This window comes from Astyanax mexicanus, chromosome 14 (genome assembly GCF_023375975.1).
Source record: "Astyanax mexicanus isolate ESR-SI-001 chromosome 14, AstMex3_surface, whole genome shotgun sequence".
NCBI classification, from domain to species: Eukaryota; Metazoa; Chordata; class Actinopteri; order Characiformes; family Acestrorhamphidae; genus Astyanax; species Astyanax mexicanus.
This window is the reverse complement of record NC_064421.1, coordinates 47213070-47238898: the sequence shown is the minus strand read 5'-3', so window position 1 is coordinate 47238898 and position 25829 is coordinate 47213070. Positions and strand designations below refer to the sequence as shown.

The 25829-nt window shown below is 35.5% G+C and overlaps 2 protein-coding genes across 2 annotated transcripts in view; one reads left to right on the top strand and one right to left on the bottom strand.

Annotated features, from left to right (window-relative positions):
• inf2 (inverted formin 2) overlaps positions 1-1177 on the bottom strand; it is a 36822-nt gene extending 35645 nt beyond the window's left edge. Inside the window, exon 1 of the mRNA XM_049463529.1 lies at positions 996-1177. The gene's annotated coding sequence lies outside the window, so the exon portion shown is untranslated. The remainder of the gene's footprint in view (positions 1-995) is intronic.
• A 5208-nt stretch (positions 1178-6385) lies between these two features.
• The window catches only part of dnajc17 (DnaJ (Hsp40) homolog, subfamily C, member 17), a 56730-nt gene continuing 37286 nt past the window's right edge, over positions 6386-25829 (top strand). Inside the window, exons 1-7 of the mRNA XM_022672588.2 lie at positions 6386-6580; positions 12898-12967; positions 18377-18435; positions 19389-19476; positions 19650-19732; positions 22914-23019; positions 24475-24518. Of these exons, the coding sequence (XP_022528309.2) occupies positions 6503-6580; positions 12898-12967; positions 18377-18435; positions 19389-19476; positions 19650-19732; positions 22914-23019; positions 24475-24518 (528 nt within the window). The 5' untranslated portion in view covers positions 6386-6502. The remainder of the gene's footprint in view (positions 6581-12897; positions 12968-18376; positions 18436-19388; positions 19477-19649; positions 19733-22913; positions 23020-24474; positions 24519-25829) is intronic.

The window sequence follows — 25829 nt, the reverse complement described above, 5'->3', positions numbered from 1 at the left end:
GTGGCCAAATACCAAAATAGAAAATTGAATGTAAAAACTATTTTTGTAAAAACTATTTTTTAAATGTAATTAGTGCAGTGTACAATAAATAACTTTTCCTGTATTTAATCTCTGCTTAATCTTTTCCTGTGATTAATGTTTTCTGAATGTCAGGAAAAAAAAATATATTCTTTATTTTTAAATATTTCCATTTTTGCAAGTTCTATTATACCATCAGGTTTGTGTTGCGAGATACTAAATACTGAAAAAATGGACAAATCTTAAAAATAAATCATGAGATTTAACTATTCATTTTTTAAAATCTGTTTCAAAATAAACTAATAGTATGAAAAAAGTATGAACTAAAATCATATAATAAGAAAAAGGATGAACTTTTATTTTCTGGACCATGGTTACTCACTTCTAGAACTTTTTCCTGATAATTTATTATTTTATTTTTTTTGTGTCCCGGGTTCATGGTACAATCTGAACTTACAATCATCGTTTGAGTGTAAAAAAAAAAAAATATATATATATATATATATATATAAATGTCTTTTAATCACCTATATTGCCTTAACCTTATCCTGATAATACAGCTATTTATTTTATTCACATATATCATACCGACACTCCTACTGCATGGAGCATGTTCTAATAATTTGTATTTTTACAGTTAAATATATAAATATACACACTATTGTAGCACGATTAGCATGATTTGGCAAGGTAGCACATTTCGACAGAACACCTGCCCCGCAACCGACCGCTCCATCAGCCCTGCTAGCGGTAACTCAGACAGCTGAACATGGCGAGGTGTGCACTATAGCTAAATACATGCAATTTATATAGCTTAGCTTTTATTATTTCTGCTGTAGGCTACTATTAAACTCCCACCCCCGACTCCAGCCCTCTGTCACGCGTCTGTTCCTGCAGGTCCGTCTGCAGCGATGAAGAAAACCAGCAGACCAGCAGCAGGAGTTCAGCAGAATGAAGTAATATGAAGAAAAGCCCACCTTCTATTCCATGAATATCCAGCAGAAATGTCCTCCAGCCGCCTGCAGCCTCTCCTCTGTTCCCTTCACTCTTTAAAATCCTCTCAGTGCTGAAACTCCGCTGCTGTTCGCGGTGTTGGTTTTACTGGATGGACTGATTCACTCAGCATGATTCACACACGCAGAGTTTGCACACATGCAGAATGAGAACTCCGCCCTCACTGGAATTTACACGGGACTCGGTACTGTAGGGTGGATGTTTAAAGGACCCATATGTAAGATATTATATATATGTACATTTATTTTGTTTTCTTTACTACCTAATAAAATAATAGGGATGTGTCATTAGCTATTAAAGCAGCAGTCCCTAAATAAACTGAGTTAAGATTTTCCTAGTACAATATCTGTCTCAGAAAATATCATAGCACTAACTGAATAGGGACCGGCCTTTAATAGTTTAAAGGGCCCATATGTATTTTATATACAGTATTGCCCAAATGTTTTAGGTACCTGCGTGAATTCTAAATAAAGAAAAACAGCAATTTTCTGTGTTTCATAACACATCTTCTAATCTCTCCTCATCCAAGTTTAGTTGTGTTATTTCCAGTTCTCATCGTATCAACACCTGTTTTGGTAAACCAAAACTAACTGATATACATGCACATGCTGGCTGAGGGCATCCAGAAGAAATCTGAAACTAAACTTTACTTTTAAAGAGCATACTTACCTAAAAATTATATAGAAATATATAATAGAAATTCTTCTTGCTTTTTTTCCTGTATGTATGTTTATTTGCATTTGTTTGAATCATATGTGGTGCTTTTTTTCAGGCAAAATGTATTGCTGATATAAATTAATTAGAGTAATTTGCTTAGGTGCCTAAAACTTTTGCACAGTACTGTATATTCAGCTCTGGTGAATTTTTGCACCAGAAGTGGGATAAAATAGTACAAAAGTACAAAAGCAGTGTGTAAGACTGGTGGAGGAGAACATGATGCCAAGACGCATGAAAAAAACTGTGATTAAAAACAAGGCTTATTCAACTGAATATTGATTTCTGAACTTTTAATGCATAATGCAACACAGGAGTAATACAGGAACAATGCAATCAGGTTAATCTGGAGTTGACTTAATATATTTTTAATATCTTAAAAACTGCAGGAAAAGTTAGCCAGCAAAAAGTTTCACAGAAAAATAAATATGTTATACATTTTTCTACAATAAAATGACCACATTCATTATTTATGTTCTAATACTTAGTGCTTTAAGCAGAAAACAACTTATAGCTAACGTATTCAGAGTGATTGGATGCATAAATATTTAAAAAGCCCAGTCTCCAAGGCCTGAACCATTGGTTTTCGTAATGCAGCTAAAAGATTAAACAGATCTGATTACCAAATGCATACTTAATTAAGTCAACAACATTAAATATCAGAATAATATATTATATATTTAGGATCTTGTGTGTTAATTAGGATGAATTAACTAAATATTAACTAAAAAAAACATCAATAATAGGTATGTTATACACATAGATCTTAAATAAGCCACAAAACCACAAAAAACAATAAGTACAGGCCTAATATTAAGTAATGTTTTCACTTTTTAGTTCTAAAAAAATTCCATATCCTGGCTCCTAAGACCAGCCTGAAAAATGCAGGAGCAGCTTAGTGGGCAAGTCCTGACATGTATTTTTGGTCAAGTTATTAATCTCTTGCCATCTATTAGTGATTGCTTTAGGTTCTACTTTGGCTATTTTTATATACAGTGGTGCAAAAAAGTATTTGGCTACAGATTTCTTTGATTTATGCTCTTTGTCATAATAATATTTTTCTGATTATCAAACAAACTTTAACATCAGACAACGACAACTTGAGTAAATATAAAAAGCACTTTTTAAAATCATACTTTTATTTATTAAAGGAAAAAAGTGTTGATTATGAAGATGTAAGTTGGTAAATGTCTCTGTTTTTGGTCAGCAGTGTTTTTTTTTATCTTGGAATTCTCCCATTTAGACCATTTTCACCCAGTCTCTTTATTTTTATTATTGAATCATTAACACTGATCTTAACTGAGGCTTTAGTGAGACCTGCAGTTATTTAAATGTTCTTCTGGGTTCTTTTATGACCTCCTGGATGAGTTTTTTATGCCCTTTTGGAGTAAGTAAGGTTCACCAGTGTTTCATTTGTGTTTTCTCCATTAGTGAATAATAGTGAATCACTGTGGTTCTCTGGAGTCCCAAAGCTTTAGAAATAAATGACTTTATAACCTTTTCCAGACTGACAGATGATCAATACATTTCTTCAGATGCTTCTTGTTGTCAGACAGGATATATTTAAGTGATTTCTTGATTCTACAGGTCTGACAGTAATCAGGTCTGGTTGTGGTTACTACTGAATTTATAAAAAGTGTGATTAATCACAGTTCATTTATAGGGGTGTGATGATCACTATTATGGGATTGCATAAATCCAGGGTGTGCACTTTTCCCCACGTGGGTCTGAGAGGTCCTTTCCTGTGTTGTTCCTCATCCTGTTTCTTGATGTGTAACTGAATGACCAACTGACCCGAAGTAAATCTCACATTTTGGCCAGATGACCTTCAATAACCTTTATTGACTGATTTGATTGGCTGAAGCAAAGCAGAATTTTTTTACATTTTTAAACATTTTAAAATGATTTTGATTGTATACTTTATTTATTTTTTCCTATTTTTTGTTTTTATGTTAAATGTGTTGAATTTAATACAACCAGCAAAACTTATAAAAGCTTATGTGTTTGTTACGACTTAAAGGTACAGCATTTCTATAAAGAAAAGCACTGGATACACTATTTTTTTTGTATAAATATTCCATAAGTATTGGCAGCATTAAAAGCATTAATTAAATTTCAGATTTTTAATTAACATGCAGTTACTATGTGTTTAATAGATTAATTTGAACTCAAAGTTAGTCAAAATACATTAAATGACTAATATCTTAAAATCTAAAATGTCTAATATATGGACAAGATTAATTTTCATTTATTAAAAATGTTTAGCCAAGGTTAAATAAGGTCATAGCAGTAACTAAAATAAAATGTTTGCGTAGACTTACCTAAAACATTCGTAATGTTGGGTCCTTAATAACTAAATGACACAAATGATTTATGATTTAATCAATAAAAGAAGATTTGTTACATTTAAAAACAAATTTAGAAATAAATACAGGAAAATATGAAGATTTACAAGAAATAAATAGTTTCTATTTAATTATTATTATGTAATTATATTGTTAAATAAAACACCTTTTCTGCCAGAGATCTATACCTAGACCCTTTGTAGCGAATAAATCTGTGCTGATCTGTGAATTTTCACAGGGTCTTTAACACAGCAGGTTGTGGGCGGTAGCAGGGAGTGGCCCATGAGAAAAGTCTGATAGAGACTCAGACAAAATCATGCCTGTCATTCCTCTGACTGTCCTCAGTACGTCATCATCGAACCTGCATGTCTCTCAGTAGCGTAGCGATGAGATAAAGATATTTTAGCTGTTCACACCTTAAGCAAAAATGTGACTTATGCCACCAGTGTGTAAGATAAGGGCGAGTTCTTACGTTCCTGCAGGAAGGATTATTGGGAAATTTCAGACCTGCAGCTCCTCTGTTACATTATGTTTCTGCACACGGCAAAGTAAAAACTTCTACTAAAGCTCAAACACCGTGATGAGCAGTGATTACTTACAAGCTACCATGATTAAGTTTTAGGTCATACAATATTTGATAATAATTAACTGCTTGGTCTCTGTGTTGTAGGCTGTAAGAGCAAGCATCATTTTCCGAGCTGCTGACTCTATGTTGGCTTATATATAATACTTTATATAATACTATATATATATATATATGTATTACAGGTAGGTATAACAGGTAAGTATTAAAGGTAGGTATAAGTATTGCAGGTAAGTGTAACAGGTATATTTTACAGGTAGGTATAAGTATTATAGGTATGTTAAATAATTATTACAGGTAGTTTAACAGGCATATAATAATAATAATAATAATATAAATGTTTGTCACAATTAAGTATAATCTTAAAGGGGTATATAAATATATAGTATTTTAGCTAAAACATTTAGGCTAAAATTACCATATAATACAGTATATTCCTATTTGGAGTTCATGGAGTGCAGTGTATGAAATATTGTACACAAATATTCTTTTATCATATTTTATATCATGTCTCCAGCTTTCCTGCTAATTTTATTGTGGAAGATCGAAATGAAATAAAGCCTCATAATTGAATCTGGTTTTGTGTGTGTGGTTTTAAATCTGGTCTAAATCATATTTGACCTTTGTAGAAGTAATGGGACTTTTTATTTTTATTATAATCACATGACTGTTTTGTTTAACCCAACTGTCTGAAACAGCTGACCTACTGAACACAGAAATAACCAGCCCTGACACCTACTGATCTACTGCCATCTGCTGGTCTATTCCAATCCAATACATAAAATATATACAGTATATACAGAATCAAAAACTTGGAGACACATTCCCTTGTAAAGAATATGGAAAGGATTCTAAAAGTACATTTTCAATTTACTATATTTTGGTAAAACTAAATATACTTAAATTTGTTATACGAAAAAAAAAAACCACTCAAATATACAATCTAATGCTTTTATGTTGTATTTAAATATAGCTTACAATTACTTAATTGTAATATACTTAAGTTGACATACATTGTTCCACAATAGTACATTTAGTATGTGTTTAAGTACACATTAATTGTAAACCTTTTCGTTTACTAAATAATATTGTAAAACTATTGACTGGTGATATACATATTTAGTGTCCTTTACGTCTTTATATATATTCATATGTTTGTGTGTTTTGTAGTAAATAAAATCAGTTTCTTTCTTCAATGTTTTTCCCCAAAAATATTTATAATAGTTAAAAACCTTCGCACAATTAAAATGTTAAATGGCTATTCAATAGAAACACAAATAATAGGAAAAATCAAACGTGTCTAACATTAAAACAAACTAATATATAAATTAAAATATTTTAGTTTTTTTTATCTCAGCTTTTATTAATGTCCCTCTTTTAATCTCCGTTTTTATTTTTTTAAATAGTTTATATTTTAAGTAGAAGAAAAATACATGCTGTACACATAATTACATAAAGTAAAATGTGAGAACATTTAAAGTAGTGAAGATATAAAAAATATATATAAACTACGCAGAATTGATAGAAAAAAAACAAAAATAAACAAACAAACAAATAATTATTGAACACAAAAATAATAATCAATAATAAAAAAAAACACATTTAAGTAATACAGGTTTCCATAAAATATCAGAAATTAGGTTAATATCGATATAATGTCAGAGGACTTTTATTTTGTTGGTGCCGTAACTCGTACTCTTACTTTGTAACCCGGATGTGTTTACAGCGCTGCATGTTTTTGAATCAGCTGAAGGCTGTTCAGTGTCTGGGTTTAGTATTTTAATATAATAGTATAATATCTGGGTTTAATAGTTATATAAATATAAAAATGGCTTCAGCTAAAGAAATCCTACAGCTGGATCTGTACGCTTTACTCGGGGTTGAGGAGAAAGCGACGGAGAAAGAGGTAATATAGTTTATAATTGTGTGTTTATGAAGGAACTGCACAGTCTCAGTGTTTAGTAACTGTCTACGGATAGATTAGCTGTTTTCTTGTTTTTTTATATATTTAACGCAACAACTACATCGTTTTAGTCCTTATTATCATGTACTGTGTGTACTAATGCATCTCAAAAAAATAGAATATCTTTGAAAAGTTACTTTATTTCAGTAATTCAGTTTAAAATGTGAAACTCATATTATATAGATGTATTACACACAGAGTGATCTATTTTAAGTTTTTACTTATTTTATTGTTGATGATTATGAAGCTTACAGCCAATGAAATCCCAAAAATCATTATATAAGACCAATTGTTACTTTTGGCAGTGTGGGCAGTGTGCCAAGTCCTGCTGGAAAATGAAATCCGCATCTCCATAAAAGTTGATTTTGGATAATAAAACACAGTGGATCAACATCAGCAGATGACAGACATGTCTCTCCAAACCATCACTGATTGGTGGAAACTTCACCTAGTCCTCCAGACTCTGCTCTCTTGATTTACTTTAAATTAAATAAAGTAAAATTGATGATCAGTGATGGTTTGGAGAGACATGTCTGTCATCTGCTGCTGTTGATCCACTTTGTTTTATTATAAAGTCTAAAGTCAGTGCAGTTTTGTTTTCCCACAAAATCTTTAATAAAATGATAAGTGACACAGTGACACAGTCATCAGTGTGATTGTATTGTTAATTATTATTATTTAGTTAAAGAGAGATTTATATTGTAAATTATTTTTTTTAAATGAACAGAAACAGCGTCACGTGTTGAAATGTGTGTTTTGGGTGGAGTGACCAGCAGGTGGCAGTATATAACCTATATATATATATATATATATATATATATATATATATATATATATATATATATATATATATATATATATATATATATATATATATAAAATATCACTGATCGTATTACAGATTAGTATGCTCTAACAGCACAACTGATGATCAATTTATTTATTTATTTTTCACCACACAAGGTGTTTTCAGTGTGTGATTTAATATCAAAACTGATTTATGATGTGTTGTTAGTGTAGAAGAGGTTTAAATATTTAGCATGCTGTTTGATATGATTGATGAACATGGTTGCTTTAACATTATTTACCTATATTTTATATATGTTTTAATCATATTTAAATTTAATGGATGAATTGTTTTGTGTATAACTCAAAAATAACACAATTTCTTCTAAGCAGATATGAGAGTTTCGTTACTATATCATACAGCCCTGCTCTATACATATCCAGACTTTATTATGTTATGTGTATGATGTTTTAAACATACTGGAGCCTTTATTTTATTGCCTTTATAAAGAAACATGCAGCTGGTTGGTGTTTTAAAAGCTGAATTTCTTAATAAACCTTGAAAATCATATTAATCTATTTATAATTAGATATTTATGAAGTAAATTTTGTGGCTGCAGTATTTCAGTAATTGATCTGTTTTTCTGTGTTCATTTCCTGCTTTGTTCATTTGATTATTTATGCTGGGATTTATAGTGGTAGGCATTTGTTGAGCAAATTAAAGGGTGATAATAAAATCTGTTCTCATTAGTTTAATCTAGGTGAACAGCTCATATATATAGACTCATATAGTCTTTCTTTTTCATTATGACATGTGTTTTTTCAGCAGATATAAAAAGTAAAGTGTGATTTAGAATGAAATGATTTGTTGAGATGTTTAAGAAGACAGGCAGTTTATAAAAGACATGTTAGCATATTAACTCTACAGGCTGTTGGGATATATTTGTTTGTGGCCACAGGAAATCTGGCATGGGAAATGGGAAATTGTTCTCCAGTGGTTTTTAATCCAGTGCAGAGATCTGCTCATACTGCTTTACAACAATAGCAAAAAGGAACTTATTTAGAGTGCTTGATTTGCAGTGTAAAAGTCAGATGAACACTTTTCATTGTAATGATTATAATTATACACAGGGACATTTTTAATTTGCACTTTTCCTCACTTACAATACTGTCTCCCCTATCTTCTACCTTCTTCTTCAGCCTCATCTTCTCCTACTCCATTATCATTATCATCAACTTTTCATGCCTTCTTCTTCTTTTTCTTCTTCAGCTTCTTCTTCTTTTTTTCTTTTTCTTCTTCTTCTTCTTCTTCTTCTTCTTCTTCTTCTTCTTCTTCTTCTTCTTCTTCTTCTTCTACTTCTTCTTCTTCTTCTTCTTCTTCTACTTCTTCTTCTTCTTCAGCTTCTTCTTCTTTTTTCTTTTTCTTCTTCTTCTTCTTCTTCTTCAGCTTCTTCTTCTTTTTTCTTTTTCTTCTTCTTCTTCTTCTTCTTCTTCTTCTTCTACTTCTTCTTCTTCTTCTTCTTCTTCTACTACCTTCTTCTTCTCCTTCTTCTTCTACTACCTTCTTCTTCTCCTTCTTCTTCTTCTTCTTCTTCTTCTACTACCTTCTTCTTCTCCTTCTTCTTCTTCTTCAGCTTCTTCTTCTTTTTTCTTTTTCTTCTTCTTCTTCTTCTTCTTCTTCTTCAGCTTCTTCTTCTTTTTTCTTTTTCTTCTTCTTCTTCTCCTTCTTCTTCTTCTACTTCTTCTACTACCTTCTTCTTCTCCTTCTTCTTCTTCTTCAGCTTCTTCTTCTTTTTTCTTTTTCTTCTTCTTCTTCTTCTTCTTCTTCTTCTTCAGCTTCTTCTTCTTTTTTCTTTTTCTTCTTCTTCTTCTTCTTCTTCTTCTACTTCTTCTTCTTCTTCTTCTTCTTCTACTACCTTCTTCTTCTCCTTCTTCTTCTACTACCTTCTTCTTCTCCTTCTTCTTCTTCTTCTTCTTCTACTACCTTCTTCTTCTCCTTCTTCTTCTTCTTCTTCTACTACCTTCTTCTTCTCCTTCTTCTTCTTCTACTACCTTCTTCTTCTTCTTCTTCTTCTTCAGCTTCTTCTTCTTTTTTCTTTTTCTTCTTCTTCTTCTTCTACTACCTTCTTCTTCTTCTACTACATTCTTCTTCTTCTTCTTCTTCTTCTTCTTCTTCTTCTTCTTCTACTACATTCTTCTTCTTCTACTACTACCTTCTTCTTCTCCTTCTTCTTCTTCTTCTTCTTCTACTACATCATCAACTTTTCATGCCTTCTTCTTCTTTTTCTTCTTCAAGAAGAAGAAGAAGAAGAAGAAGAAGAAGAAGAAGAAGGAGAAGAAGAAGGTAGTAGTAGAAGAAGAAGAATCAAATCAAATTTATTTGTAAAAAAGCGCTATACAAATAAATTTGATTTGATTCTTCTTCTTCTACTACTACCTTCTTCTTCTTCTTCTTCTACTACCTTCTTCTTCTTCTACTACTACCTTCTTCTTCTTCTACTACATTCTTCTTCTTCTTCTTCTTCTACTACATTCTTCTTCTTCTACTACTACCTTCTTCTTCTCCTTCTTCTTCTTCTTCTTCTTCTTCTACTACCTTCTTCTTCTTCTACTACTACCTTCTTCTTCTTCTTCTTCTTCTTCTTCTACTACCTTCTTCTTCTTCTACTACATTCTTCTTCTTCTTCTTCTTCTTCTACTACATTCTTCTTCTTCTACTACTACCTTCTTCTTCTCCTTCTTCTTCTTCTTCTTCTTCTACTACATTCTTCTTCTTCTACTACTACCTTCTTCTTCTTCTTCTTCTTCTTCTTCTTCTTCTTCTTCTTCTACTACCTTCTTCTTCTTCTACTACATTCTTCTTCTTCTTCTTCTTCTTCTTCTACTACATTCTTCTTCTTCTACTACTACCTTCTTCTTCTTCTTCTTCTTCTTCTTCTTCTTCTTCTTCTACCTTCTTCTTCTTCTACTAACTTCTTCTTCTCCTTCTTCTTCTACTACCTTCTTCTTCTTCTCCTTCTTCTTCTTCTACTACCTTCTTCTTCTTCTACTACCTTCTTCTTCTTCTCCTTCTTCTTCTTCTTCTTCTTCTACTACCTTCTTCTTCTTCTTCTTCTACCTTCTTCTTCTTCTCCTTCTTCTTCTACTACATTCTTCTTCTTCTCCTTCTTCTTCTACTACATTCTTCTTCTTCTTCTTCTACCTTCTTCTTCTTCTCCTTCTTCTTCTACTACATTCTTCTTCTTCTTCTTCTTCTTCTACTACATTCTTCTTCTTCTTCTTCTTCTTCTACTACGTTCTTCTTCTTCTTCTTCTTCTTCTACCTTCTTCTTCTTCTCCTTCTTCTTCTACTACATTCTTCTTCTTCTTCTTCTTCTACTACATTCTTCTTCTTCTTCTTCTTCTTCTTCTACTACCTTCTTCTTCTTCTCCTTCTTCTTCTACCTTCTTCTTCTTCTTCTTCTTCTTCTTCTACTACGTTCTTCTTCTTCTTCTACTACCTCCTTCTTCTACCTTCTTCTTCTTCTTCTTCTTCTAACTTCTTCTTCTTCTTCTTCAGCCTTATCTTCTTCTCCTATCTTCTTCTTCTTATTATTCTTCTTCTGCTCATCCTTCATCCTCTTTATCCATCCATACTTCCTCCCCTTCTCCTTCATTTTCTTCTCCCCCTCCTTCTTCTTTTTCTTATCATTCTCCTTTTGTATCTTCTTCTTCTACTCATACTTTTACTCCCCTTCCCCTTTTTTGCTGTTCCTTTTCACACATGCAGTATCTAAATCCATCTGCTTGTGCTCAGAAAGCTCTGCTCCAGAGGCTCAAGAGGCCGGAAATCGAATTAGTTCTCCTGACTTACGGGTGTTAAATTGAAGCTCTGGTAAACTTCTGGGCCGAGCACTTCTGGAGCTTCTCTGTAGAGTGAGAAGTTGGATATGGATCAGAAGTGATAAGTCAGTGCTGTTTCTCCAAGTCACACTAGTTTTGTCTTTTTTCTAGGAGATATCGAGATATCAGCAGAGATAAAGAAAGGCTGAAATATTAAATACAGCATTTTTTTGCTGGCTTTTTTTCATCTTGACACTATTTCCACCATTAAGTGAATTAAATGTACTTTTGTCTTACATAAAAAAGAAACCGTACATGCTTTCTCAGTGGACCCGTGGGTCCTCTTCTGCTTAGCAGAAATAATGTCTGGTCCAAAGCATGTTGTTATTAACGTCGCCAATAAGGGTCCGTCTGGATTCCTTGAAATACTGGCAGTTCACTGTAGAAGAATATTGTTTTTACTTCTGAAATGTCTGGTAGTGCCATCTGAGATAAAGCCATTTTGACACGAACAGCATGATTCCTGTTAAATGTTGGAATGCTAATAAAATGACACGACTCATTCAGGACCTGAGTTATGAGTGTATTGAAAAAAAACATATATTTTTTTCTACATTTTAACCAAAAAATACAAAAAAATTCTCATACTGTCACCATCAGAGACTTCATCTTTCTGGATTTTGTTGGAACAAACAGCGAGCACCGTGTTTGCAGCTCTTTATTAAGAACAAAAATCGTTGCTTGTGCCTAAACCACAAATATATTTCCTTTAGCTTGTGCTAAATGGTTGGTGGAGGAAACAATAGGATTTCGGCTCTTGCTCATGAGTATTCAACAGTCTTTGCAATGTCATATGTTACTTTACAACATGTGTAATAATGCTCTGCTAAGTGCAGTTCAGCCTATACTGACCTAGTGTTAGAGTCTCTCAGAGTAAAACACCAAATCCACCGGAGATCCTACTTAAACCTATAGTTACACACAGAGGTGGGTAGTCCAGGTCCAGAAAGTAAAAATCCACCGCAGCAGATCTTATTTTAGCAGTAGGAGACCTTTAAGTGTTTATAGACTTGCAAACTTTGTTTATTGATGATTATGGATAAATAAGTATTATTGCTGGAGATATACAGTATAGCTCAGCGATTGCTCTGTGTGAGTGAGTATAATCAGTATCAGTGTTCAGCTGTAGAGTATTGTATGAAAATACCCAGCAGTAACATTGAGCTGACTCACGGCATTATCAACTTGTGGTGAACCCTTTCCTTCACTCATTGTTTCAAAACTTCCTTAAGTTTTTTGTTATGTTTTCCAAAAGACCATCACCCCTCCCACGCAGCCCCTCCTGTAGACTTCAGCTCTGTGCTTTTCTTGCCAGGAACTGCATGAACAACAATAGACCCTGACTTTTTATCACAGTCCCGTTTGCCAAGAAGCATACAGTGGCTTGGACTGGCCTCAACATAAGCAGTCTCTAAGTTTTCTGATATTGTGATAAGACATGAACATGCCATTCAAAGCAGCGGGACGTGGAATAGGACTTCTGCTTGCTTGTTGAAGGGAGTAATTGGTGTTATTATGATTGAATCAAGCACAACAGAATTGCTATTAATATTATATAATATGATATGGTAATCTTGTTTTTTCATCTTTAGATAAAGAAGGCGTACAGACAGAGAGCCCTGAGCTGTCACCCAGACAAAAACCCAGACAATCCGAAGGCTGGTGAGTATCCAATACAAATTTTAGACATATATTGACCTTATTTTCCTTTTCGACAAGGTGGAGCCATATTTGTTGGCTATATGCTCACTTGAAAGGTCTTACAATTGGATAATTGGAAGTAAAGTAATTAAAATACTTTAGCTTGACCAACAGTATTACAAACTGAACACCAAAAAAAATGGTATAAAAAAGGTTTGGGCATCCCTGATCATTTTCATGATTTTCCTTTATAAATCATTGTTTGTTCAGATCAGCAATTTCACTTAAATATACTGTATCATATAGCAGATGAACACAGTGATATTTGAGAAATACAACTAAGTTTATATGATTTACAGAAAGCATGCAATAAATCTTTAAAGCTGATGTTTGTAAGTTTTGGGATTTAAGGAATAAAAAATTTAGAGCCCTCTCTGGTGAGAAAGTGTAATTGCACCGAGCATTCGAGAGAGAGAGAGAGAAAGAGAGAAAGAGAGAGAGAGAGCTCAGTCTGAAAATTCACTCCTTCGTTTCTTTGGTTTTACTATGAGTGAATAAAGGAGCTACTGAGCTCTGAGTTTCCCCTTCTGAAGTCTCCATTGCTCCACCAGCCACTCGTGAACTCAATCCAGATGGTTTGGGGTGAGCTGGAGCACAGAGTGAAGAAGGCAAAGGAGCAACAAGTGCTAATAAACACCTCTGGGAACTCCTTCCTTCCTTCAAGACTGTTGGAAAACTTTTAATTTCAGGTGGCCACCTCTTGAAGAAGCTCATTGAGAGAATGAGAATGCCAAGAGTGTGCAAAGCAGTAATCAGAGCAAAGGGTGGCTGTTTTGAAGAAACTAGAACATAAAACATGTGTTCATTCATAGTTTTGATAGTTCTTCAGTGAGAATCTACAATGTAAATGGTCATGAAAATAAAGAAAACGCACGTAAAAAGAGAAGGTGTGTCCAAACTTTTTGCCTGTACTGTAGTTAAGCTGCCTTATCCCCTATCCATTGTTGCATTGTCTCATGCAGGCCTGAGGCTCCGATGGTCTCTCCTACCCCCACTGTGGCTCCCTCGGGTCCATCCGTGAATCTGCACAATGGGCCCGAAGCTGTAATCCAGTGCTGGAAAAGGCAAATCTGCACCTTGAGAAGGGGAGCCGTGCGGCATGTTTTCGATTGAGGCTTTCGTGGTCTCTGGACGCTGCGGCTGAATCCTGATTAAGTCAGAAAAGGAGGCAAACGAGGGGGTAATGGGGGTTCAGAGCTGGACGAGGCGCGCTGCCTTTCCCAGAAATGAAAGCTGAGAAGGCTGCGGAGTACACGGCCTCACATGCATGCCATTTGCGCTCTCACACGACAGAGGGGGTGGGGGGCAGGAAGGGGGTGAGGCGAGGGTCACGTTGGGCTGGAGACCTCCCGTTGCGTGTAGACACCACACTGAACCAGTGCCCCAGGCCAGCCTGGGCAGCTCAATGCTAACGACGCATTCTTGCCATTATTGCGCACGTTCTGATAGAGCATGTACCTTCTGAAGCAGCAGCAGCTGGACAGATGTGCGTGCTGCCCGTCTGTCTCCAGGAGAAACTGGAAACAGGAGAAGGTTGTTAGTAGGGAAGAGAAACTAACGGACTCTGTGCCAGAAGTGAGTCATTACGCTCTTGAAGGAAGGCTCGCGTGGAACCTCTGATTGTTTTGGTGGTCGGGAATAAACATTTTACCCATATTTACTGTTTATATGTCCAGATTTTGAAATAGCTGCTATTGAATGAACGTCGAATTAATGTAATATTTCAGCAGGGAGATTTTTGTTTGGAATTGTGTGTCTGTGGATCTCTGTTCACCAGCAAAATGAATTTTAAATGGAGGGAACAAGATCTTATTAAGTCAAGAACACACTTAGGAAGGTAGGGATATCATTATCTACAACATCGTCTCCAATCAAGAGGATCCTTCAAAAAGTTTAATACAGAGAGTTTATTTAAAGACATAAATAAAAACTGATAATACTCAATAAAATACTCTTTTTGAAGGGTGTATCAGCGCTGTGTAGATCCTGTTGTCCCTCCAGTTTTTACCCTTTTTTGGGGTTTTCAATTCCAGAAGTCTGAACCAAACTCCGTAGGTTTGTCTATAAGGTCAGGCTATAACAGTATAACAGGTAAATGAGAATGGGATTTCTCCCCAGACCCTCTGGCAGACCAGAAACCATACACTGTAGATAAAACAGGAAGATTTTTATTGACATGTGAGCATTAGCCAAAATAACATGTAACAAATAACAAAACGATGAATAAATGAATAAACAGTTGAACTAAACTTAAATCTAAAATACACAAAAACTACCTTAAAGGAGAACTCTGCTGTAAAACAGACTTTTGTTGTAGTAAAACATGATAAAAAGTTCTTATCTTTGATGAATAGCACACCTCCGTTCTCCCACCGCGTTCAGAGATCCAGAAATTTTAACAGTTTGTCCAACAAACACCGTTCAGACTGGGAGATACGGACCATAATTTACCCTGATAAATCACTTTTTACACCGTTATCCAGCTCAAAGTAGTTCCACACCTCTAGAATGCTAGAATCCGGAGAGTGCTGACATTTAAAACGAGGCATTAATAACTTAAAAAGTGCACAAGAAGCTTATTAAAAAACACTGTTTACATCCCATAACGCTACTAGCTTCAGCTCCGAGCGCCGCCATCAATGTACTGATAATAACATAGACATATATACATAGACTCTGCATAGTGTAGCAGCCGGCTTTTAATCCCAGAAAAACGCTCTTATTTACCTTTTGAAAAGCCATGGCAAGATAGGGCTACAAAGTTGGCCAAACCACCTGTAAATGTGGAGAGGACCACTCAATGCCCCCTATTACATAATCAGTGCAGCTTAAAATATCTCGCAGTGTTCATAAAACTGCAAAAGTTTGTGTAAAGAAATCTGAAACTGTCATATAACCAAAAAGCTTTAAGACAGCTTGAAGACTTTTTCACACTATGCATCCTTGATCTGCTCTCCGGATTGTGTATTAGCAATATATTGAATATCTACAGTCCCAATTATTATTATTATTATTATTATTATTGTTCCCAAGTAACAGGTAGGTATATTGGAAGCTGCAGCAGCTGAACAGATGTGTGTTCTGTCCATCTGTCTGCAGGAGGAACTGAAACTGTAACAGGGAGAAGGGAGATGAAGGGATGTTAGTAGGGAATAAAAATGGCATCTGTGCCAGAAGTGAGCCATTAAGAGCTTGAAGGAGACTGGGCTGTAGAGGGTGGGGTTTGGGGGCTGAATGGGACCCCTGATTATCTCAGCAGCCTCTCCTCAGTGTTTAATAGGAGTCGAGGCAGGGGGCCTCCAGGTTTACGTGAGAAAAGCGGCGGAGAGTCATTAGAGGAAACAGCTTTCGTGAGACTGGGGAGTGCTCTTGTTTTAACACCGGAAATCTGGGTTAACGGGAGCCACTCACGTACTCATTACCACAACCTGTATGAAAACATCTGATTATAATCACCGAGGGTATTTAATATTTCTCTTTCATACAGTGGCACACAAACAAAGCTAATTCTGGCAAGAACTGATTAAAGTAGAAGACCAAAACCTGTTTAGTCTACTGGATTTACACATTTCCAAAATGCATCAAGTTTTTTTTTATATTAACTTAAAAAAGCTTCTTACTCTGATTTTTATGGTGAGGATGCAGGAGAAGTTTGCCTCTGGTGACTTTTCCATGAAGGTCAGAAAAGAAAATCTGATTGATCACAACAATATTCTGTGATCGGCTGCGATTAATCACACTTGTTATTTATTTTTAAATTTTACTTCTAATTTTTGTCCCATTTTCTCCCAAACTTACAAGGCCAATTACCCAACCCACTCATCACTCATTAGGACTCCCCTTATCACTAGTGATTCCCCAACATCAGGAGGGTACACTAGCACACGCCTCCTCCGATACATGTGAATTCAGACTCACAGACGCAGCCTTGTGCTGATCCACATCACACTAGGAGTCTACTGTACCCATCCAGAGAGAGCGAGGCCTATTGTGCTCTCTCAGGGCTCCCGCAGCTGATGGTGAACTACATGAATGGGATTGGAACCAATGATCTCCCGATCATAGTGGCTCTGAGCCTTTGTTAATATACAAGTTTTTTATAGTGTATATTTAAATAATGGAATGAGGAATGTATGATAAGTTGAATAATGATCCACTGCACTTAAAGGGTTTTGTGACGGCTTGGTGGCGCTCGAGGCTCATTTCCGCCACTGTGGAGAGCAGCAGGGAGAGCATCTGTGTGCCCAAGGTCGACTGCACGCCTAAGACTCCATTAATGAAGATGACCTGCTGCCATTCTGAGTCAATCCGTGACAGTCTGGCATGACTGCCCACTGTGTTTTATTCCTGTTGGATGATTCCTTCTATATTTGCCTCTGTTGGAGTGTACAGTAAATTGCTGTAGTGATTCATTTACATTTACATTACATTTAATGTTTTTAGCAGACGCCCTTATCCAGAGCGATTTACAACAGTGCTTCGATGTTACTTAAAATATCCAAAGCTAGTTTGTAGACTAGGATTGGGAGATACACAGAGCTTGATCGTGTTTAGAACCCTAGTGACTCTGCTGTTCTGACAACCAGTGGAAGTTCATTCCACCACCTTGGTTCCAGCACAGAGAAGAGTCTGGATGTCTGTTTTCTGTGTGTTTTGAGGGATGGAGGTTCGAGCCGAGCCGTACTGGAAGCTCTAAGAGCTCTTGGTGCAGATCTGGTTTGGACCATTGCCATCAGGTATGAAGGAGCTGGTTCGTTTTTTGCCTTGTAGGCCAGCGTCAGGGTTTTGAATCGGATGCGGGCGGCAACAGGAAGCAAGTGGAGGGAACGCAGTAAAGGAGTCACATGACTGAACTTCGGAAGATTGAAGACGAGTCGTGCTGCCACGTTCTGGCAGTCCAATGTATCATCCATTGTAACTCCAATGAATCATCCATTCTGTACACTGTACCAAACCAGTTATCTTCAAAATCAGTAGGAAAGATTTGAGAAGCTATATTATTAAAAGTAATGCTGTATTAAACCAGCAACCTTCCATTTCCAAGCCAGTTTTAGGTCACGTCTGCACCACTCGCGTGACACTGCAAACCCTCGTACCCACACTCAACAAAATCAAAACACTCAACACATCTCCATTTGTGTCGTCTTATATTTTTATTTTAATCATCATTTCTCAGTGTCTCGTTTTATTGAATTTTAAACTTTTGCTGGGTAACCGTGAGTCCAGCATGTGGTGCTTTGAATGCAGATTTCATGGTTTCTTCTTCCGTGCGAAGAAGACGCACATGCCCGACTGTCCCTGAGCTTCAGCGTGAACCGGGCCTGTGTTTAATCGCTGCAGTGATTGTTCATTGTTGTCTGTCGTCCACAGCCGAGCTCTTCCACCAGCTCTCGCAGGCCCTCGAGGTGCTGACTGACGCCGCAGCCAGGGTAAGACAGCAGTCCCAAACCACTGTTTCAACCACTGTCCCACACACACACACACACACACACACACACACACACACACTTTTTTATACAGTGTCAGGATGTGGTGTCATGCCCATCACTGTTATATAAAAACCTCATGTCTCTGAAACAGTGACTGGAAAGAAAAATAAAAAAATACTAAGCAAACCAAAAATACTCTGTGAAGAAGTATTTAGATGCTCTTATCTGGGGTTAAGCTGTTAACATGTGGTTTCTGAGGCTGGTAACTCTGATTAACTTATCCTGTACAACAGAGGGAACTCTTGCTCTTCCTTTTCTGAGGCAGTCCTGATGAGACCCAGTTCCATCATAACTTTTTGATACTCTTTGTGACTGCACTTGAGGGTACTTTCAATTTTTTTTTTTAATATTTCAGACTGACTAACCTTAAATTTTTCTGAAGTACAGCACTATAAGGGTGAGTTTTCAGTGAAGTTTCTCCAGCACTAAGGCTGGGTGCAGTATTAGCATATTAGCTGCTAACCACAGAGCTAGCTCCTTCAGAGGCGAGTATTTTGCACTGTAATCTTCCTTTTTTTCCTTGTTGAAATGAGATATGTGGCACGAACCGCTAGATGATAGCACCCTGGCTTACCGAAACACTCAGGGTTCCTCAGTGTAGTGCTGTTGGGCTCCATTTACGTCCCGCTAGCACTGCGGTTAGCGCCTAATGCTAATGCTAATGCTACTGCACCCAGCCGTAATGCTGGAGAAACTCTACTGAAACCTCACTCTTAGACAAAATATTATAAATCTAAGCTAACTGTAAGTAAACAAAAGTTTTCAGAAGATTGAAGTGTAGATTAACATCCAGCACTCATTTAATTTTGAAAGATTATTATTATACCAGAAAATGGACATTTATTGATGGTTTAGTTAAGTTTAATGCTATATTAATGCTGTATTCACTACAGGCTGCCTATGACAAGGTCCGCGCTGCCAAGAAACAAGCGGAGGAGAGAACCCGGAGACTAGATGACAAGAGGAAAAAGATCAAGCTAGGTAAACCAAGCCGCAGAATCGTCCCTCGCTTCCCGCTTTTTAATGGGATTAGACAAGATGAGGAAAAATCCTGCAATTAGAGCAGGGTGCATGACCGAGCTGGATTCATCTGAATAAACTTGGTCTGTGTTTCATTTTGTGCTGTGTATTTTTTTCTGTGTCTAACTCTACAGACTTAGAGGCCCGAGAGCGACAAGCGGAAGAAGACTCTCAAAAAGTCGAGGAATTTAAAGTCTCACGAACGTTAGAAGAAGAGGTCAGTACTGCATTGTTTCCAAACAGACCAAGAACAGAACAAGTTCATATTCATAAAGTTTTAAGAGTTCAGAAATCAATATTTGGTGGAATAACCCTGGTGGTTTTTAATCACAGTTTTTTTTCATGCATCTTGGCATCATGTTCTCCTCCACCAGTCTTACACACTGCTTTTGGATAACTTTATGCTGCTTTACTCCTGGTGCAAAAATTAAAAATTCAAGCAGTTCAGTTTGGTGGTTTGATGGTTTGTGATCATCCATCTTCCTCTTGATTATATTCCAGAGTTTTCAATTTGGTAAAATCAAAGAAACTCAGCATTTTAATTTTTTTTCCCAGAGCTGTAGACGTTCTATACAATTCTCAATAAAATTATAATTTTTTTAGTTGTTACATAACTCAACTGGAAATAGAAATGGTTTTATTTAGTGTGTCAATATTTTGCATATTATCAAATATGCAAAATACTGTTTCTTTTACAATTAATTTTAAGGGGGTCAAAGGACATTGTGCATGCACAATAAAACGTGTATGAACTAATTATATATTTTTTTTCATTTATGCTTTTGAAGAATAGCATTACAAGCAGCTTTTATATTAAACAAGATGCAAACAAATAATTGCGTTATATTTTAGTTAAAGGTCACCTTCCGTCGTTTTTTCTTTCATTTTAAAATGTCTAGTTGTGGTCTCTAGTATGAATGAATGACATGTGAGCCGTTTTTGTAAAAAAAAAAGTGCTCAGGTGTCTCTGTATAGCTCTTTTTTAATGGACTGTTTTAGGGGTGTGTCCAAAATGACCGGATTCCAGCTTTGCTCATGAATATTCATACATGCAAACAGCATGCAAATATCTCTCCTCTGATTGGCTAGGAGCACTGCGACGCCCCTCCACCGCTCTGCCGCTCACTGCCTCCCACCTCCTAACTGATGAGCGGTGATGTTGCGTCGCTTCAGCTCCGCCTCTGGGAGTTTCTCGAGCCAAGGTGGGCTGGTCTGTGAGTTTCTGCCTACGTAGGCAGAAAGATAATTCAAAATTCACCCGTTTTTCGGAGGGGGGGAGGGGGGATTTCTTTGCTTAGCTCCTGCAGACAATGGGGGCTGCAAAACAGTTTAATGTGCAGGTGTACACATTCAACTCGGAGAGACCTACTGTATTCCACAAAAAACAAGAAAAATCGGATTTTCGCGGAAGGTGAGCTTTAAAGAAATGTGCCAAGTATTAAATTATTACTGCCACATAGTTCTTCACAGGTTTCTTGACAGAAACACAATTCTTATTTTTTGAGATTCTCTATGGAAGCTTCTATATGCAAAGATTTATACTCTGTTAATCGTCATATTTTAAAAATGACATTAAAACAGTAATTCCAATCATTAATCAAATTTGGATTTGAATCAAGTGTCTTGTGATTTGTATAACTCTACATTAGTGAGAATCCGTCTGGACTTTCTAGGGTTTCAGAGAAGGCTTCTTCTTTTTGGGAATTAAAAAAACAAGCAGAAAATCTGATACATTGTTAGATTATTTTGCATCACAATTATAAAGCAGTATAGAGAAGGACAATAAAAAAAATATATAGAAAGAAAGTGTCACTTCCAGATCTTCTGAAAGTCCTTTCAGAACCACTGACTGTCAGGACAAGCTGTAGTCTAACCAGGATTCAGTCAGTAATTGGAAGCATCTCTCTGCGCCAGAACTCTGTAAAACTGCAAGATTCAAAATAAAAAGTCTAATTTCTCTTAAAAGCTTCACATAAAACAAATTCAATGTCTTTTACAAGTTTTAAATGTGTTCATTTAATCTAGAGTGGCCACACATGTTCAGTTGCACCAGTTTTATCTTAATGCTCACATAGTTTTAGAATGTCTATAAAGACGCTAACAGAAATTACCATTAAAATAGACTTTTTTTTATTAACTGAGCTTTATTTATTAAAAAATCAGACTGAAGACATTGCTTTAATACTGACAGTTTCCCATTGCATTGCTGTTATAGTACACTATAAATCAAAACAATATGACCACTCCTAGATAAAGCAAATAATACTGTGTCTTATTAGTGGTGCATGTTAAGGTCAAAGTGTTAGTATTAGCAGTCTTTTTTTTATCTTGGAATTCTCCCATGGAGACCATTTTAACCCAGTCTCTTTATTCTTATTATTGAATCATTAACACTGATCTTAACTGAGGCTTTAGTGAGAGCCTGCATTTTATTAAATGTAGTTCTGGATTCTTTTTTATGGATCTCCTGGATGAGTGGTCCATGCCCTTTTGGAGTAATTTCTTTTTGGTCGGCCGGTCACTCCTGGGAAGGTTCACCAGTGTTCCATTCCTTGTTTTTCTCCATTAGTGAATACTAATAGTGAATCACTGTGGTTCTCTGGAGTCACAAAGCTTTAGAAATAAATGACTTTATAACCTTTTCAGACTGACAGATGATCAATGAATTTGTTTTCTCATCTGTTGTTGAGTTTCTTCAGATGGGGGTGTAATAATAATAATGTGCTGCTTTTAAATGAGATCTTTTATCTGCTTCTTGTTGTCAGACAGGTTTTATTATATAAGTGATTTCTTGATTCTACAGGTCTGGCAGTAATAAGGTCAGGTTGTGGTTAGTAGTGAAATTGAACTCAGCTTTCCACAGTTAATTTATGGGGGACAAACTCTTTTTCACACAGGTCTAAATTGGAAATCCTCATTTAAAAAGTGCTTTTTTTATAGTTACCCAGATTATATTTGTCTGATATTGAAGTTTGTTTAATAATTTGAAAAATGAATTATGAAGAATTATGAAGAATTGTGACAAAAATGGCAAAACAAAAGAAATCTGTAAGAGGAAGAGAAAAAAAATATATATATATATATGGTGATTTTCCTGCATTCATGGTCTAATGCATTTCTAGCCAGTAGGTGTCAGTGTTCCATATTCAGAATTCAGACAGAATTCAAGGTATCTATAGTTCAGATTCAGGTTTAAGTTATTATAAATTAAATTAATGTACTGGTAGAAAAAAAGGAAAGTATTGTATGTATTTTCTATATAGGTCTGCTTTGTGTTTTGCTGGTGTGCGTTTACAGTACTGTACATTACTTTTGTGTGTTTTTGCAAAGGAGCGTGTCTCTTTACTGGGTTCAATGTGTGTGTGTGTGTGTACGTGTGTGTGTGTGTGTGTATGCAGATCGCCCGTTTGAGAGAGGAGGGGTCCCGGCAGCTGCAGGAAGAGCAGAGGCTGATTAGAGAACAGATCCAGAGAGAGAGAGAGGGCAGGCTGCACACACACTCAGGTACTTTCCTGCTGTTACCATGTGAAGTTTACACGCAAACCTCCTATCTCACATGTGCTGTGAATTAAACAGGCATTTTTTATTGCATGCTTCACCTGCTATTATGATATTACACATACCTTTCCCTGCAGTTAATATACTGCTTATATCATACAGACCTCGCCAAGATGCTTAAAAATACTTGATGCATTAGGTCATTTTAGTTTTTTTATTATTTATATTTAATAGTAACTTATACAGTGTAAATTTAAATATCAAACATATCAAATACCTGTTTTACTATATATTGTAATCATTGAAATCAATTGTAAAGGAAACAATAGCTTTCACATTACAAATGAGAACTGTAAGAAAAGTAAGCAATAAAAATCAAAAATTATTTAAATATTCGAAAATCACACATATATTTGAACAATACTGAGATTAATAAATATATATTATTTTATATATTTTTTCACAATATCACCAAGCTCTAGCTTGTTGTATCCTGTATCCTTAAAGATGCTGTTTGCAAATACGATTGCTCATATATTAAATTTAAGATATATTGATTAGATTTTTACCCTCTAAAGTCTAAAAATATTTAATTATATTTAATTATTAATTATTAAATACATTACATATAGAGTGTGCTTAATTGGGTATAATAATTGTCTTTATAGTGTATTTAAGCCTTTTTTTTTGCAGTTTTAGAATGTTTAGAGTAGAATAAGTGACATATTTTCTGGGCTGATATATGCAGACATGGCATTTGGATAAATAAAGTAAATGAAGCAAATTGGATATAAGCTTGCAAATCCTGTGCATAAGTATTGTTTGTGTTTTATAAAATTACATTTAAAATGTATTTAAGACCAAGTTTGGCAGATATAAAATTTGTACATAAAGTACATAAAGCATCAGCTGTGAATTGATCTATTCTATTGATCTCTAAAATAAATTACATTCAGTTTAAGAAGATAAATACAATTTGACGTTTCGTTAAGGTATTTTGACAAAAATGTAAAATAAATATTTAAAAAAAGCTTTTTATTGATTGTCTGATCAAAAGATAGATAGCTCTAGATAGCATTTTTTTTTATTTGGGTTTTCAGTCATCGTTTTATCAGGTTTGGATTCATAACTTGGGTTGGGTGTGGACACACAGTTCTCAGGCTACATTCAGCTTGGAGTTTTTTTTTAAAGAGAATTTAAAAAAAAATTTAAAGACCCGGTTAAAGGTACCGGTCAGCTCATCTCATCTCATCTCGGCTCGGCTCAGCTCGCACGCTACTGGTCCTTCAGCGGGTCTCCCAGGCCTGCTCTGCTCTCTGCACTGATTTATTGTGGCTCGGAGGTTTATAAGTTTCAGTTTGATACTAGAGCGATTATTTTCCCACTGCACTGCATGATCTAATGGTTGCTGTATGAGATTAAAACTAAAACTAATTGCCTTTCTGTTTCTCTTTCTATCAGATGCACCTCAGCAAGGCAACAAAAAGGCCACCCCTAAATTAAAGGTACATTAAAGCATCATTTTCTAACTTCTAACAAACTGTTGTTACATATTTGGTTTATGTTATAACTTATTTAACTGTAAAAGCACAAAATATGCAACCAGTTCCATCAGATAATGTAATATTCATTTAAAGATTACCCCCTGTTAAATAATATAAATAAAGTTCTGTTATTTGGCCCAATCCCATTCTGCTCTTGCCCCTACCACTTATCCCTGCCCTCGTATTTCCATTTTGCACGTTCATGTTTAATTATAAGGTGCATTATCATTAAATCTCTATTTTCATACATAAGACGCACTGGATTATAAGTCGCATTATGCAACACTAGTAAGGAACAGGGGTGTCGCCATGTTTTCCTTCTAATTCTGTGAAACATGGTGGTGGCAGCATCGTGCTTTACTTCATCAGTGACAGGGAAGCTGATCAGAGTTCATTCCACTTCAATTATTTGCATAAAATATCATATATAAAATACATTTAAATTTGTGGTTGTAGGTTAAAAAAACACTATTGGACAGTCAATATATGAACCAGATGAACACTTTCCCACATACCCTAAAGATCTTTATTTGGAGGGATGTATTTTATTTTAGGGTATGTGGGAAAGTGTTCTTCTGGGTCATATTTTGGCTTTCCAAGAATGTTCCAAGAACCTTTTCACATTTTTTCACCTTATTAATTTTACCTGATATTTTAAGCTCATAATTGAAGTGGGAGAAAAATTAAACATGTGTTTTTTTTTTTTTTTTTAATCAAAGAAAAAAAAAAATAGAAAAGTGAGATGTGAAGTATAATTAACACTTTCCCCACACACCCTAAAATTAAAGATTTTATACCCTCCAAATAAAGATTTTATCCCACGTCCGTTTCTGTGTCTTTTACAGCCTGGTCATCAGGAGGACTGTAACCGTGTGAAATAAAAGACCGAAACGTTTCCAAAAGAAACAGAACAACAGTGTTTCTTATTAAGAGCAACATTAGCTAATGTCTTTATATATTTAATGGTATTAATGCAGTCCCTGCCTCTCCAAAATCCATCCCTGATGAGTTGGTGACGTTTGTGTGCTCACACAGCGAAAATAAACACCAGTCTCCAATTTATAGGGAACTGTGGGTCATCTGCGATTTAATTACGTGCAGTTCGTGGTTCGTGTTGTTTCTAGTTCTTTTCCCAGGAGCATCCTCTGCCTGAAGGCTGGAGAGAGAAAGAGAAAAAGAGAAAAAGAGAGAAAGAGAGAGAGAGAGAGAGAGAGAGAGAGAGAGAGAGTGTTTTTTTATTTATTTATTTTTTTTAAACATTCGCATTATGTT